The sequence below is a fragment of the Agelaius phoeniceus genome, chromosome 7 (assembly GCF_051311805.1).
Source record: "Agelaius phoeniceus isolate bAgePho1 chromosome 7, bAgePho1.hap1, whole genome shotgun sequence".
NCBI lineage: Eukaryota > Metazoa > Chordata > Aves > Passeriformes > Icteridae > Agelaius > Agelaius phoeniceus.
Window position 1 is genome coordinate 38783157 of NC_135271.1, and position 12794 is coordinate 38795950.

The 12794-nt window shown below is 49.8% G+C and overlaps 1 protein-coding gene and 1 long non-coding RNA gene across 2 annotated transcripts; one reads left to right on the top strand and one right to left on the bottom strand.

Moving 5' to 3' along the window:
* Positions 1 to 224: 224 nt before the first annotated feature.
* On the bottom strand, positions 225 to 3475 carry LOC143694531 (uncharacterized). The gene is made up of 2 exons (XR_013183092.1): positions 2866 to 3475; positions 225 to 2432 (listed from the first exon to the last, which is right to left on the bottom strand). It is a non-coding gene; the product is annotated as an uncharacterized LOC143694531 (long non-coding RNA).
* Positions 3476 to 3516: 41 nt separating this feature from the next.
* INHBB (inhibin subunit beta B) lies at positions 3517 to 9673 on the top strand. Its single transcript, XM_054636605.2, has 2 exons — positions 3517 to 4251; positions 6918 to 9673. Exons 1-2 carry the CDS (start codon positions 3849 to 3851, stop codon positions 7691 to 7693), a joined length of 1179 nt encoding a protein of 392 aa, XP_054492580.1. The 5' UTR covers positions 3517 to 3848; the 3' UTR covers positions 7694 to 9673.
* Positions 9674 to 12794: the final 3121 nt, after the last annotated feature.

Consider the following 12794-nt stretch of genomic DNA (forward strand, 5'->3'; position numbering starts at 1 on the left):
AGAGAAAGTCCATTGTGTGAGAACTGCCTCCAGAATGCTGTGTTGGACACACTTTAAATAACAATAGAGGTTATTATTGTATTAGTTTGTTAGTAATTGTGAGAGAAGATAAGTCTTCCCAATATTTGAATATGCAAAATGGCTTTGGCTGAGAGGGGGAGAAATGCAAAAACCAAAACATGCCACTACAGCAAGTAACAGGGATGATTTAAAATCCCCACATGTAAAAAAGAAAACCTCTACCTTGTTTTATTGTAGAAATACCTTGCCAGATTTGTTATCCCCACCAAACCCATTATATTTTCCCTCTTTGGCATTTCATTTTCACTGGGGCAACAAAATACTTTTTTCCAAAGGGAGATGGACTGTGTTTGCACCTATTTCTTGTTTGACAGTGACCTCTATGAACCAGTCATCACTGCTCTGCCTGTTGTTTTCTTGTTAGCTCTTTGCTGTCAAATTAATTACTGTGAAGTACTAAGCTTGTTGCATTCACGTGCTCTTATTAGCTCACAGGATGTCAGAGTGATTGGATTTTTAGCATTATTTCTTTTTTTACATTCCAGGCTTTCCATTCAAAACCTGTTACTGGCAGGGAGGAAATACTGTACCTAATTCTGATCTCTCATCAGGGTAGCTCCAGTGATGCTGAGGATTTACAAAGCTGTATATGCAATTAGACTTTGTTTATATTAAACCCAACATGAACAACTAGATTGGGATTGCAATGTGACTTTGAAGCACAGCATTGAATGTCTTTCCTTTTGCAGTATAGAACAAGAAAGAAAACATTTATGATGAGAATTGCATTCGTCCCCTCCATTCTTAAATCACAGTAATGAGCTGATCCTCCACTTGACCCTCTTCACACTCCTGAGTTGCTTGTATTTGTGACAGCTAACAGCTCTCACTCGAGTGCAGTCCAGGGATCGATGAGAAGTTTTATTATTTTCTTCTTCTACAAAATGAAATGAGCAGAAGGGACTTCTTTGCTGTCATGCTTGAAATTTGTGTGTCCTGCATCTGCCCTTGAAAAGCACCATCTGCCTCGGTGAAAAAGATGAAGGTCTTGAGAGTTGTCTTCATTCCTGAAGGTAGATTTTTTTTTTTTTTAATTAAAAAAAAAAAAAAAAAAAAAGTAGATGCGATTAGAAGGGCCGGGCAGAAGGCTCAGCCCAAAGTGCTCCTTTGCCCAGCGCTGAGCTCCGGCTCCAGCGCGCACCGCCCGCCCGCTGCCCAGCCCCAGCCCCTCGCCTCTGCGGGACCCGGCACCCCAGCCCGGACCGCGGAGACCTCCCCAGCGTCCCCACGGCCGGGTGCTCCCGTGCATCCGGGGGCTGTCCCGGGATGCGGCTGTCCCGGGATGCGGCTGTCCCGGGATGCGGCTGTCCCGGTGCCGCTGTCCCGGTGACCCCGCCCGGCCCCGCCGCCGCTTCCCCGCGCGGCCCAGAGGGGGCGCCCTCGGCCTAGGCTGGCCCTGTGGCGGCGGCGGCGCGCGCGGGCCCCGCGCAGGTGAGCGCGACCCCGCGGGGCCCGGCCCGGCCCGGCGCGGAGCGGAGCGGCCGCGGTGCCGCCTCGGTGGTGCCGCCGCCTCGGTGGTGCTGCCCTGGCCGCCGATGTGCGCCGGGCTTCTCCCCCCGCCCCCTTGGCCCCTGTCCCTGGCCGCTGGTCCCCGGGCAGGGCTTCTGGCGGGAGCCGGTGGGGATCTCTCCTGAGCGCTGCCGTGAGGGGTGTCACGGCCATCCATCCCCTCTGCCCCGGTGCCCGCTCCTCCCCATCCCCAAAGCGCTCTCCCGCGAAGGCGCGCAGGAAAAGCCGGTCCCCGGGCGCGGGCAGGGCCGGTGCTGCTGGCGGCTCCCCTGCGGGAGTGCAGCGGTCCCGTTATTTCCCCTCCCGGCTCCCCTCGGCCCCCGCCCCGGTCCCCCTCCCCCTGCTGCCTCCGACAGGCTCCGCGTCCCTGCTGCCCCACGGAAAACACACACAGTGCCCGGCACCCGCCCCGGCTACCCGGCTCATTCAAACAAACAAACAGAAACACCCCCCCGTCGCAAAGCCAACCGATGGTAAACTTTCTAATGACTTTCAAGTGCTTAAAAGCCAAGGAGCACCGGGGGAGGGGAAGAAGGGGGCATCCATCTCCCGGCCGGGGCGGGAGGGGGCCAGAGCTGCAGCCGCTCGGGGTCCGTCCGTCCGTCCGTCCGTCCTGCCGGACGATGGGACAGGGACGCGAGCCGGTGTGGTGGGTGTGTTTGCAGGAACCGGGAGGGAGGGAGGGAGGGGACGGGGGGAGTTAAAGAAACAGCATAGTTAATATTTCCACATCAGGAAGTTACTGTAATAGCCCAGGGGGCAAAAGACTTAACTTAAGCTCCTAAATAGTGAGGAGCCCATGGCGTCTGTTATAGGTTGGAGTTCCCACGTGGTTTTAACTCCTGTATAAAAAGTTTCAGTAGAAAGTGCCACAATGTCGTGATTTTGCAGGGGGGGAAAATTAGCAGGAGGAGATCAGAGAAGATAAGCGAAGAGCAAGCAGCTTCCCCGAGACCTTTCACTGCGGATCCGAGAGGGAACATCAGACGCGTAAAAAAAGAAAAACAAAAAACAAAAACAAAAACCAAAAAGCCAAACAAAACAAAAAACCCCAAACAAAACAAAACACAGCGTTCAAGCCAGCACAAGGCGAGCGAAAGATCAAAAAGACGCAGAGGGAGACAGATTAACTGGAGCAGCAGCAGCAGCAGCAACAACAACAAAAATCACACTTAAAATAATAATAGCAATAATAATAATAAAACCCAAACCACCAACAAGGGAGATATTGTTTAAAAGAGCAAGCGAGGGAGCGAGCCGAAGAGCTGGTCTGACCAAGTGGATCCGTGCAGCTTCTCCTGGGATCGCCGGGATCGCGCCGCTTCTCAGCTCCGCGTCGCGCAGCGTGCGGTGCCCTGCCCGCGGCGGGGGTCCCCGGGCGCCGCCACCGCATCCGCGCCGGACTCCGGACCCTCCGCGCTGCTTTGAAAATAAAAGCATCTCGCTAATAATAAGCGGGACGGTGAGGGGAGAAGACTCGCAACAGTGGAGCTGCCAGCCGCGCACCCTCTGCCCGCCGCCCCCGGCTCCCTCCCCAGCTATGCTCCGGGTCAACTTTGATGGCACGTTGAGAAGCAGCGGGCGCTGAAGGGGGACAACCGAGCGACGGGGGGGGCGGTACAAGTGGTATTTCTCTCTCCCCCCCCACCCCCCCCTCCTTCCAGGCTATAAATTGGATTGTATATAAATCTGCTTCGTTTATCTCCCTGACCCCCCTCAATGACGCTGGACTAGAGAGCTCCTCTCCGCGGCCCGCCCGGACCTGGCGAAGCGAGGGAATGGACCACGAGCGACTGCGCCCGGGGATGCCCCTCTGAAGCGACGCGGGGCACCGGGGCAGAGCGGCGCCGCCTCTCCCCTGCTCCCCGGATCCCCTCGCACCTCCGGCTCGCTCCCCGCTCCCCGCTCCCTCCTCCCCGGGCTCCGCAGCCACCCCCTCACCTGCTGCCGTCCCCCTCCCCCGTGTGGAGCCAGGCTCTCCGTGCACGCCAAGCCTGTTCCCCCCCCCCGCCGCCAACTTCGCCCTCGGTGCCTGCGCGTGCAGCCTCCCCCCTCCGCCTCCCCGGCGGCACACGCCGCTTCCCCGGGCGCCCCCTCCCTCCGCCGCGGCTCCCCCCCTGCGCGGAGCGGTTGCGGCCCCCCAGCTTGGCTGCCACCGCCCCCTCCGCGCCGCGGAGCGCTCGGAGCGGCGCTGCCTGCAGACGGGCTCCCTGCGGCGCTCCGGGGCGGCCCCCAGCTCGGCCCCCCGCTCCTCCGCCATGGACGGGGCGGCTCGCCGGGGGGTGCTGGCCGCGCTGCTGGCCTGCGGGCTGCTCCTGCTGGGCGCCGCGGCCACCCCGACCCCGCCGGCCCCCGCCGGCGGCTCCCCGCAGGACACATGCACCTCCTGCGGCTTCCGGCGGCCCGAGGAGCCGGGCAAGGTGGACGGGGATTTCCTGGAGGCGGTGAAGAGGCACATCCTGAGCCGGCTGCAGATGCGGGACCGGCCCAACATCACGCACGCCGTGCCCAAGGCGGCCATGGTCACGGCTCTGCGCAAGCTGCACGCCGGCAAGGTGCGGGAGGACGGCCGCGTGGAGATCCCCAGCCTGGACGGGCAGGCGAGCGCCGGGCCCCCGGCCCACGACCCGGTCTCCGAGATCATCAGCTTCGCCGAGACAGGTGGGCGCCGCCCGGCCGCGCGCCCCCGCCGCCCGCACCCCCTGCCCGACCCGCCGCGGCTCCTGCCCTGCCGCGCTCCCCGCCTGTCCTGCCTCGCCCCGTCTGTCATTCCCCCCGCTCGACCCCTGTCAGTCCCCCTGCTTGACCTCTGTCAGTCTTCCCTCTCGCCCTGCCTGTCCTCCTGCCCACCTTCTCTTTCCGCCTGCCTGACCCGTAGCAGTTCCCCGGCTGCCCTTGCCTGGCCCTCTGCGCACCCTGCCTCTCCTCCCGCCTGTCCTTCTGCCTGGTACGGGCACCTGGCCGCCCAGCTCACCCGCGCTTGTCCTCCGCCTCATTCGCTCTCCCCTCTGCCCCGCACCGTCCAGCTCCGGCCCTGACCGCGCTTTCCCGTCCTCCCTGCTTGTGCCCCTGTGCCCGGGATTCTCCCCGGGTTGTGCCTTGCAACTCCCCTCTCTTGTCCCTCCATCCCTCCGCGGCCTCTATGCTCCCGGCTCCCCTCCGGCTGTCCTTGCAGCTGCACCGGGGCTTGTCTCTGTCCCTGCGTGTCCCACTGTCCCTCCTCTGCCTGTCCCGCTCCATCTCTTGCATCCCTTGCCTTGTCTGTCTGCCCTGCACGTTCATCTGGTTCACTGCCTGCATCTGTCTGTTGAGGCTTGCATTTGCCCATCCCCTCTTGTCGTTTGTTTTCCATTTATTTAGCTTTCATTTGCAGTATTGGCCTTGTCTGTTTGTCCATTGCATGCAGTGTCCTACGAAGTGTGTCTGTCTCCTCTCTGTCTGTCAGTCCGTTTACTAGCTGCCCTCCATCCCCACGGTACCAGCCATCTCAGTCCTGTCCAGCCATTGCAGTTACATGTCACCGAATCCCTTCAGCACAGCTTTCCAGTAGTTTAACCACTGTCCCTGTGAACTTTGCACATCTGGCTGGAACACCATCACTCTGTGAATTACCTGTCTATCTGCCCATCTCTCCTTTCCTTCATCACTCTATCGCTCGTTTCATTTTCCTCTCTCTATCTTCTTGTGGCATCTATATATCATTTGTCCACAAAATAAATCTCTTTCTATCCTGTATGCTGCCCACTCATCTTCTTTATCTACCCTCCCACTTACCAAAGGCATATACATTTACAGTATCTATGGGATCTGTTGCATTATACATATGCTTGTTATATTCACATACAAAATTTATGAGCGCACACAATCTCACACAACACAAGTGATGTGGATCGGTGCAGCAGCACCGTACTGTTCTTTTTCTGTCACTGTCACCACAGTTTACGAAAAAGTTGTGTACTTACTAACATGAGAAAGGCTTTCTTACTGTACATTTTGGGGGTTATTATTTTTTAATAGGATGTCGTTAGGAGATCGGGGGTGGGCTTGTACTTCCATTTGGTATTCAGTCAATCGCTGTCTTTTGTAACACTTCCAAAATTGACTTTATGTAAAACGTAGACAAACACAGTGAAAATTTTTGTCACTGAACTATTACAAGGTACTGAATGGGCTCTGGAGGCACATTTGAAAGGCATCTAGGGTAACAAATGAAGACACCGACTACGCAAAAAATCCCATTCAGAGATTGACAAAAATGCTAAAGATTCTTAGGGAAGGAAAAGGCAGAAAAAAATCTACATTTAGCTCTGTACAGACGGAAGCAAAACTGATAAGGGCAGATGAGAAAATGCCTTTCCAGCAATAATTTTAAATAGCAATTGGGATGCTTTGATTCAGGGACCAGAATTACGGTCTCTGCCATAAAGGCCGGCACATTTATCACCTACGCCAAATTTAGTTCGGACTTTCATTACAAAATTGCAGGAAGGCCGCTGGTATTTCTGAAATGTTTCATGCAGCAGGCTCTTCTGTTTACAAATAAGGGGTTATGTCAGACATTTGGTGACATTTGGTTTTCTGTGACAATTTCTCTCCTTTAATTCTGGTGTTGCTGAAAAGCGTATTGAGAACAGCCAATAACGGCGTTACAGCGGGAACAACCGCTCCATTGCCTTGCCTCGTATGGGAGCTCATCGTTCTGGGGAGAAAAGGCAGAGATTGAAATGATTAATAATAGCTGATATTCTACCAGACTAAGTGGGGGTTAGCTTGATCTGTTGGACAAGCAGGCACATTACTGAAATATTTTCCGTTCTGTCTCGTGAATCGTCTCCTTTAAACCGCAACGAGAATATGTGCAAATCGAAACAAAATCCCTGGTTTGGCATTGGCGTTTTAGTGGTTATTGAAAGAGCTTTCCCCTTGAGAATTGGCAGGTAGCTGAAAGTTAAAACTATTCTTAAACTGATGAGATAGCAGAGTTCTAGAGCTAGTGCCCGTCTTTTTCAAAGTGCTGCTGTAGCATCTTTAATTCTTGCTTTCTGGAAAAAACATATATTCTGTAAAACCCTTACTGATGTCTGTACTGTGGATCTGACACATCCGACTACAGCCCGATGTTGAAGGCTGCTGTGGGAAGTCCCCTTTTCAATTAATTCTAATTGCAAATTGGGGATATCTGATGCAGTGCATGCCTTCTGACTGGCACAGCCCCGTCACTGTTTGCTCGATCTGCTGTGCTCTAGTGTTGTCCCTGAATCCAGAATGGCACACAAGCTAACATTTCCTTTTTGACTTAATCTTGCTGATCTCTCCTTATCTTGCAGACGATCTGGCCTCATCTAGAGTCCGCCTCTATTTCTTCATCTCAAATGAAGGGAACCAGAACTTGTTTGTCGTTCAAGCCAGCCTGTGGCTTTACTTGAAGCTGCTTCCATATGTCTTAGAGAAAGGCAGCAGGCGAAAAGTAAGAGTCAAAGTCTATTTCCAAGACCCGGACACTAGCAACAAGTGGAATGTGGTTGAAAAGAAAGTTGATCTCAAAAGAAGTGGTTGGCACACTTTTCCCATGACAGAGGCGATCCAGGCTCTGTTTGAGAGAGGAGAAAGGAGACTGAACTTGGATGTTCAATGTGAGGGCTGTGAAGAGTATTCAGTGCTGCCAATTTATGTGGACCCCGGGGAGGAATCCCACCGGCCTTTTTTAGTGGTGCAAGCCCGCCTCGCTGATAACAAACACAGGATCCGGAAAAGAGGCCTGGAGTGCGATGGCAGGACCAATCTATGTTGCAGGCAACAGTTTTACATTGACTTTAGACTCATTGGGTGGAATGACTGGATCATAGCTCCATCAGGTTACTATGGGAATTACTGTGAAGGGAGCTGCCCGGCCTACTTGGCCGGTGTCCCGGGGTCGGCTTCCTCCTTTCACACCGCTGTCGTGAATCAGTACCGAATGCGGGGGCTGAACCCGGGCACCGTGAACTCCTGTTGCATTCCAACCAAACTTAGCACAATGTCAATGCTGTACTTTGATGATGAATACAACATTGTGAAAAGGGACGTTCCCAATATGATTGTGGAAGAATGTGGTTGTGCTTGATTTAAGGTGTGTTTTGGGGGGGGAGAGAGAGAGAGGGAGAGAGAGAGAAACATTCCCGTACAAGATGGTGTTGGAGGAAGTTTCACTGTGTATCCAGGCATCAGTGTTGGAAAGTCACTGTGGAAAAGTTTGACAAAAAAAAAAAAAGAAAAAAATAATCATTTCACTTTGGTGTCAGGACAGTGGCAGTTTGTGGATCATGGACACTTATATATTCTATCACTTATAAGTTAATGCTATGAAATATCTTAAAGACACACACACACACGAAATGTGGGCACGCACACAAACACGCGCTCAGACACACAGACACACACAGACACACACACACGAGGCAGCTCAGAAAAGGGACATGAGCACAGAAAGTCAGTGACCAGTGACGATGGACCTAAATGCCTGCCAGTACGAGTGAGCGGCTGAGCAGCTGTTTCCCCGCCTGCCGGCAAAGCCAGACCGAAATGAGCTCCCTTTGCTCAGGCAAAAGCACAGACTGTGAGAACACAACGTATTCTTGCACGCAGGTGTCAAAAATGACCAAACTTAGAAAATTAAAAAAAACAAAAAAGGAAAAAAAAAAGTCGACTGTCACCTCTTAGGTCTAACAGGAAGCTGCAGGACACCTGCCTTGGGAGGCGATCACTTCCTCTTAATTTAAATTTATCTAAACATAAACATCACAGATACCCACTTCTTGCTACAGCACTTCCAGCAAGGAATCCTGTGGTTCCATCGGGGGGAGAGAGAGAGAGAGAGAGAGAGAGAGAAAAGGGGACAGACATGTAAGAAACTGCTGTATTTCTAACACCTGGCCGTTGCAGAGTCACAAGCTGGGCTGGCGTGATCCAATGCTTTTACTGCCCACTAGCAACCCATGGTTGGCTACACCTGCCGTGTCTTGGAAAAGGGAATCGATACCATATCTGGACTGTGTTGACTGTTGGCATCTCTCACTGTGCAAAGAACAAAAAGTCAAAAGTTGCAATCTGTGTTCTTCAGTGGGGGACTCGGCAAGGCTACGTCACGTGGGGGACGAGCAAACAAGCAATGGCCACCACGGCTAAACCAATGAACCCTAAAGAGGAGTGACAGCGACAGAGTGGAGACATTCTGGGAAATGCAGTGCATTTAATAACAGGCGAGGAACATTTTCACAAGTCTTGGAAAGGAGGAGAGAGGAGAGTGCTTTCAATTTCCTTACCAGGAGGTGTCAAGGATGGCCATAAAGATCAGAAAATAATGATACAGCATAGCACTTGCAAACTGCTTGAATGCACGTATAATAGCACTTGCAAATTTCAATGCCTTGAAAAGTGGTACTTGATAGTGCACTTATCTTTGCTCACTATCTAGGTAAACAGGTGCCGCATGAGCTATGCAATTTAAAGTGTTGACCCATACTAGACAAAACTGGACTTATGATATGACTTTTTTATATTTTTTTATACTTGAAATTAAATCTTTTGCTTCTTTTTTAAAGCGAATGATTGCTTTTAATGTTTGCACTGATTTAGTTGCATGATTAGTCAAGAACTGCCATTTGAAAAAAAATGTTATTTTTATAGCAGCAAAAAATGAATACAGTTAAATGTATTATACAGAAATTTTGGAACCAAAGAGGCCAACATATTAGTTATAATTTTTATGAGATGGCAAAGCCATCATATATCATGTAGTCATACTGAGCAATCCCTCACGAGGCCTACCAATTGTTTCAGGGTACAAAATGGATTGATTCTGTTTGTTCTATTCAGTGTCTTTTCTATACCATACGCACATGGAATGTAGAGTGAAAAAAAGTGACTATTGTAGAATACATTACAATATGTGCATCCTTTAAATCCAATTTTTATGTTTATTTAATAAAGTTCCTTTTAGGTTCTGTTCCATAATAATTTAAACCAAACAATTTTCACTTAGATTTGCTGTTGAAGTATTTTACATTTGTGTACAGTTTAAATAAATAAAAAAGATTGAAAACTGGATGTGCTTTTTTTTTTTTTTTTCAGTGTGTAACATCTGGAGGAACTCGCTTACTTTCGGGGCTGAATAGGCTGCAGACGGTGAACTGTCGCATTAGACCGTAGTCGTATTAGTCATTGCAGAAAGCCTTGTCTGAGAGCTCAGCTGCGATCCTAAAAATGTTACACTCCAGTTTTATTGCTGTCTATACATGTAAGCATCTGCTTCTTTCTCTCTGCAGCAGCGCAGGGGCTCTGGGCGCAGGAACGGCGCTATTCTGCATACCTGCAGGTCATTTACAGCAAGTTCCCGGTTCACCTGCTGTGTAAGAATGTAACTTCTTCTCTGGGTCACTCCCTGACTGCTTAAGAAGAAGTAAAAAAAAAAAAAAAATGTGGAAAGCACTTTCAGGAATAAAGGACAAATAGTAAGTTTAATTTTTTTTTCCCAAAACTAGCTGACACTAAGAAAGAGTTGTTTTGTTTTGTTTTTTTTTCTTTTTAGTAAACTATTTCCCTTTTACTAATTAGCCCTCAAAAATGTTGACAAATACTCAAGTACTCAGCTGCACATATATCCCGATATTGATTTAACTGATTTTCACAGACAAATTCTTCCTCCTGGAGACCTGAGCAAATGCCAGCTGGAGCTGACAGAAGGACCTCTGTTGACTTAGTAAATGTTAGATCTGACCCTGAAACCTGAAAAGTGTTGAAGAAGCAAGATCATGCAACTAATGATGGGTTCTAGTTACAATTCACATTCAGGTGTAGCTCTGCCCAGCTCTCCTCACAGCCAGGCACTGTGGTTAAACGGGAGACCTGGAAGAGTCTAACTTTGTCCTCCAGATCAAATTTTTTTAATATCTCACAGCTTTCTTACCACCTCAAGCTGCACATTGATTGTCAAAGCCACTAACCACTTGCTGCTCCACCTCTCAGCAGCCTTCTCCCTGGTTTTCATTCTATGGGTTAACTGGGCTACTGATGAGTTCAATAAATTCCCCTTGAAATCAGTGGCCAATACCCCCTCTTCACTCTGAAGGCATGTTTGCCCTAATATGACACCATCATTATAAATAAGACTGGGCAGCCCTTTAAAAAATGGGATATATTAAGAAATCTTGCCCATTGAAATACAATGCCCTGGAGACTGGCTCCAGTTAGGTTTCATTCTTAATTGAAAGTGTTTGGTTCCTGGGGTCAAAGCCAAACCCTGCATGGGACACAGGGACTCCTGTGCTCAGGAGAGACCAGGGTGTCTCAGAGAGGGGTTTGGCCCTGCAGCCCTGGGGAGCAGGGAGCTGCTGCCAGCCAGGATGGCTCGAGCCTGGGCTGGCCAGGAGCGAGGGGCAGGAACTGTGCTCTGCATCCTGCTGCACACCCACAAGTGAGCTCGGGATCCTGAACTCTTTCACACAGGCCATCAAAAAGCACCCCTTTTCTTTAGGTATAAAAGTATTTCCCACCTTTCTTCCCCTGTCCCTGCCTTCTCTGCTCCCTGATTTGTAGCTAGAGTCACAGTGTTTATGGGACAGAGCATGAATATTAGGATAGTGTGAGGGGCATCATCTGGGAGTGGGAGGAGCTGGATCATAGTCCAGGCTCCCAGATCCTTTTATTTTGTGTGAGACTCTAGAAATCAATGTGAACTGAACATGCTTGGAGTTTTCTGCAGCATGGAGTCACTTGCTGCTCTGGACATTCTACAGACACTGAGGTGTTCTTGTATCCTGGTGCTGACAGCAACCTGTCACACAGATTTCTGAGGCTAAAATGAAATTAAATCGTCTTTAATTTTGTGGGACCAATCTGAGACAGTTTGACCTTGATTTTTCAGAGATGTGACAAAGCTACTGCTCTTGCCAGCTTTTTACAGGGGAGTGCAGGAATTCTGCTTTGTGCAGCTTCCACCTCCTGCATTTTTGAAATTGGGCAAAATGAAAAATGAGAAGGCCAAGCCTGATGGCTGCTTTTCAAAAATTTTGGGGTGTTCCCATCTGTCATTTCCATCCTTATAAAACTGAGTATCCAGTTTCATTGCTTTATGCCAGGTTAGGTACTCTACCTCAAAAAACAGCTGGGTCATATCCATACCCCCCCCACCCAAAGGTGACTTGGTGACTCTCTCTTGTCTTTGATAGGCTTTGAACTCGATTCTGTAAATGCTAAATCAGTGTGACAGAACCAATCTCTTGAGCTGGAGAATCTTCACCCTTTAAAACATTCTAACCCAGGCAAAACCCCATCCTGGACCTCCCACTGCTGTCAGTGAGGATGGTGTGAACAGGGTGACTGTCACAATGTGATGCAACAGAGCACTTGTGGGATTAACTCTGCATACATCACGTATTTCCACACATAATAGACACCTGCTCCAAAACTGCCAGCTCTCACCTTCTTTGCTTTGTCACTTGTGAGAGATGAACTCAGCAGCTGAAAATTAATTGCTGCACTTGCCCTGCCACCAGAGAACAGGGAAACCCCTCACTGAACGCATCCTTCCTAAGGATAATTTTTGTATGGAGTGGTTTCTGCTGGGAAGGGTGGGAGAACATTTTGCAAAATGGATCAGAAATACAAATTTCTGTCTAAGAGTAGAGTCTGTTTCAGTTAATGCTGATGTCAGTCTACAGTAACTCCCCTAAAGTCTGCAGATGTAATTCAGGCTAGCACCAATTTGAATGAAGACACACCTGAATCCAGTTTTCTGGAATTCCTGATTGGGCCCAGCTCATTCTCAGTTCTCAGTGTTTCTAAAAGAAGTAATTTTTCCTTTGGAATCAGCAGCTAAAAGTTTTAGCAGAACCCACACATGCTGGGTGACAGATCAGAACAAGAGTAAAAGACATCTAACTTTGTCATGAATCTCCCTACATACACTGGAATTTGGCCAGGAATTAGCAATCTGCCTCAGTAAAACATGTCCCAGTAGCTTTCATTTGCTTGCCCAGTCAGTAACCTTGAACTAAAAGCTGGTTTTACGTGCCTGCTTGTAACAGTAGGGGCCAATTTTATTTGGGTAACTTCATTGATTTCAAGGGAATTGTTTCTGATTTGTACTAGAATAAGTGAGAGCAGATTTAGGTTCTTTAATGTTCTTCCAGTTTAGCTCTTGGAATAACTTATATTTCATTATTATG

Coding starts and splice junctions, on each gene's coding strand:
- INHBB (XM_054636605.2), top strand. CDS start 3,849: ATGGACGGGGCGGCTCGCCGGGGGGTGCTGGCCGCGCTGCTGGCCTGC. Junction 4,252..6,917: donor CATCAGCTTCGCCGAGACAG/GTGGGCGCCGCC, acceptor CTTATCTTGCAG/ACGATCTGGCCTCATCTAGA.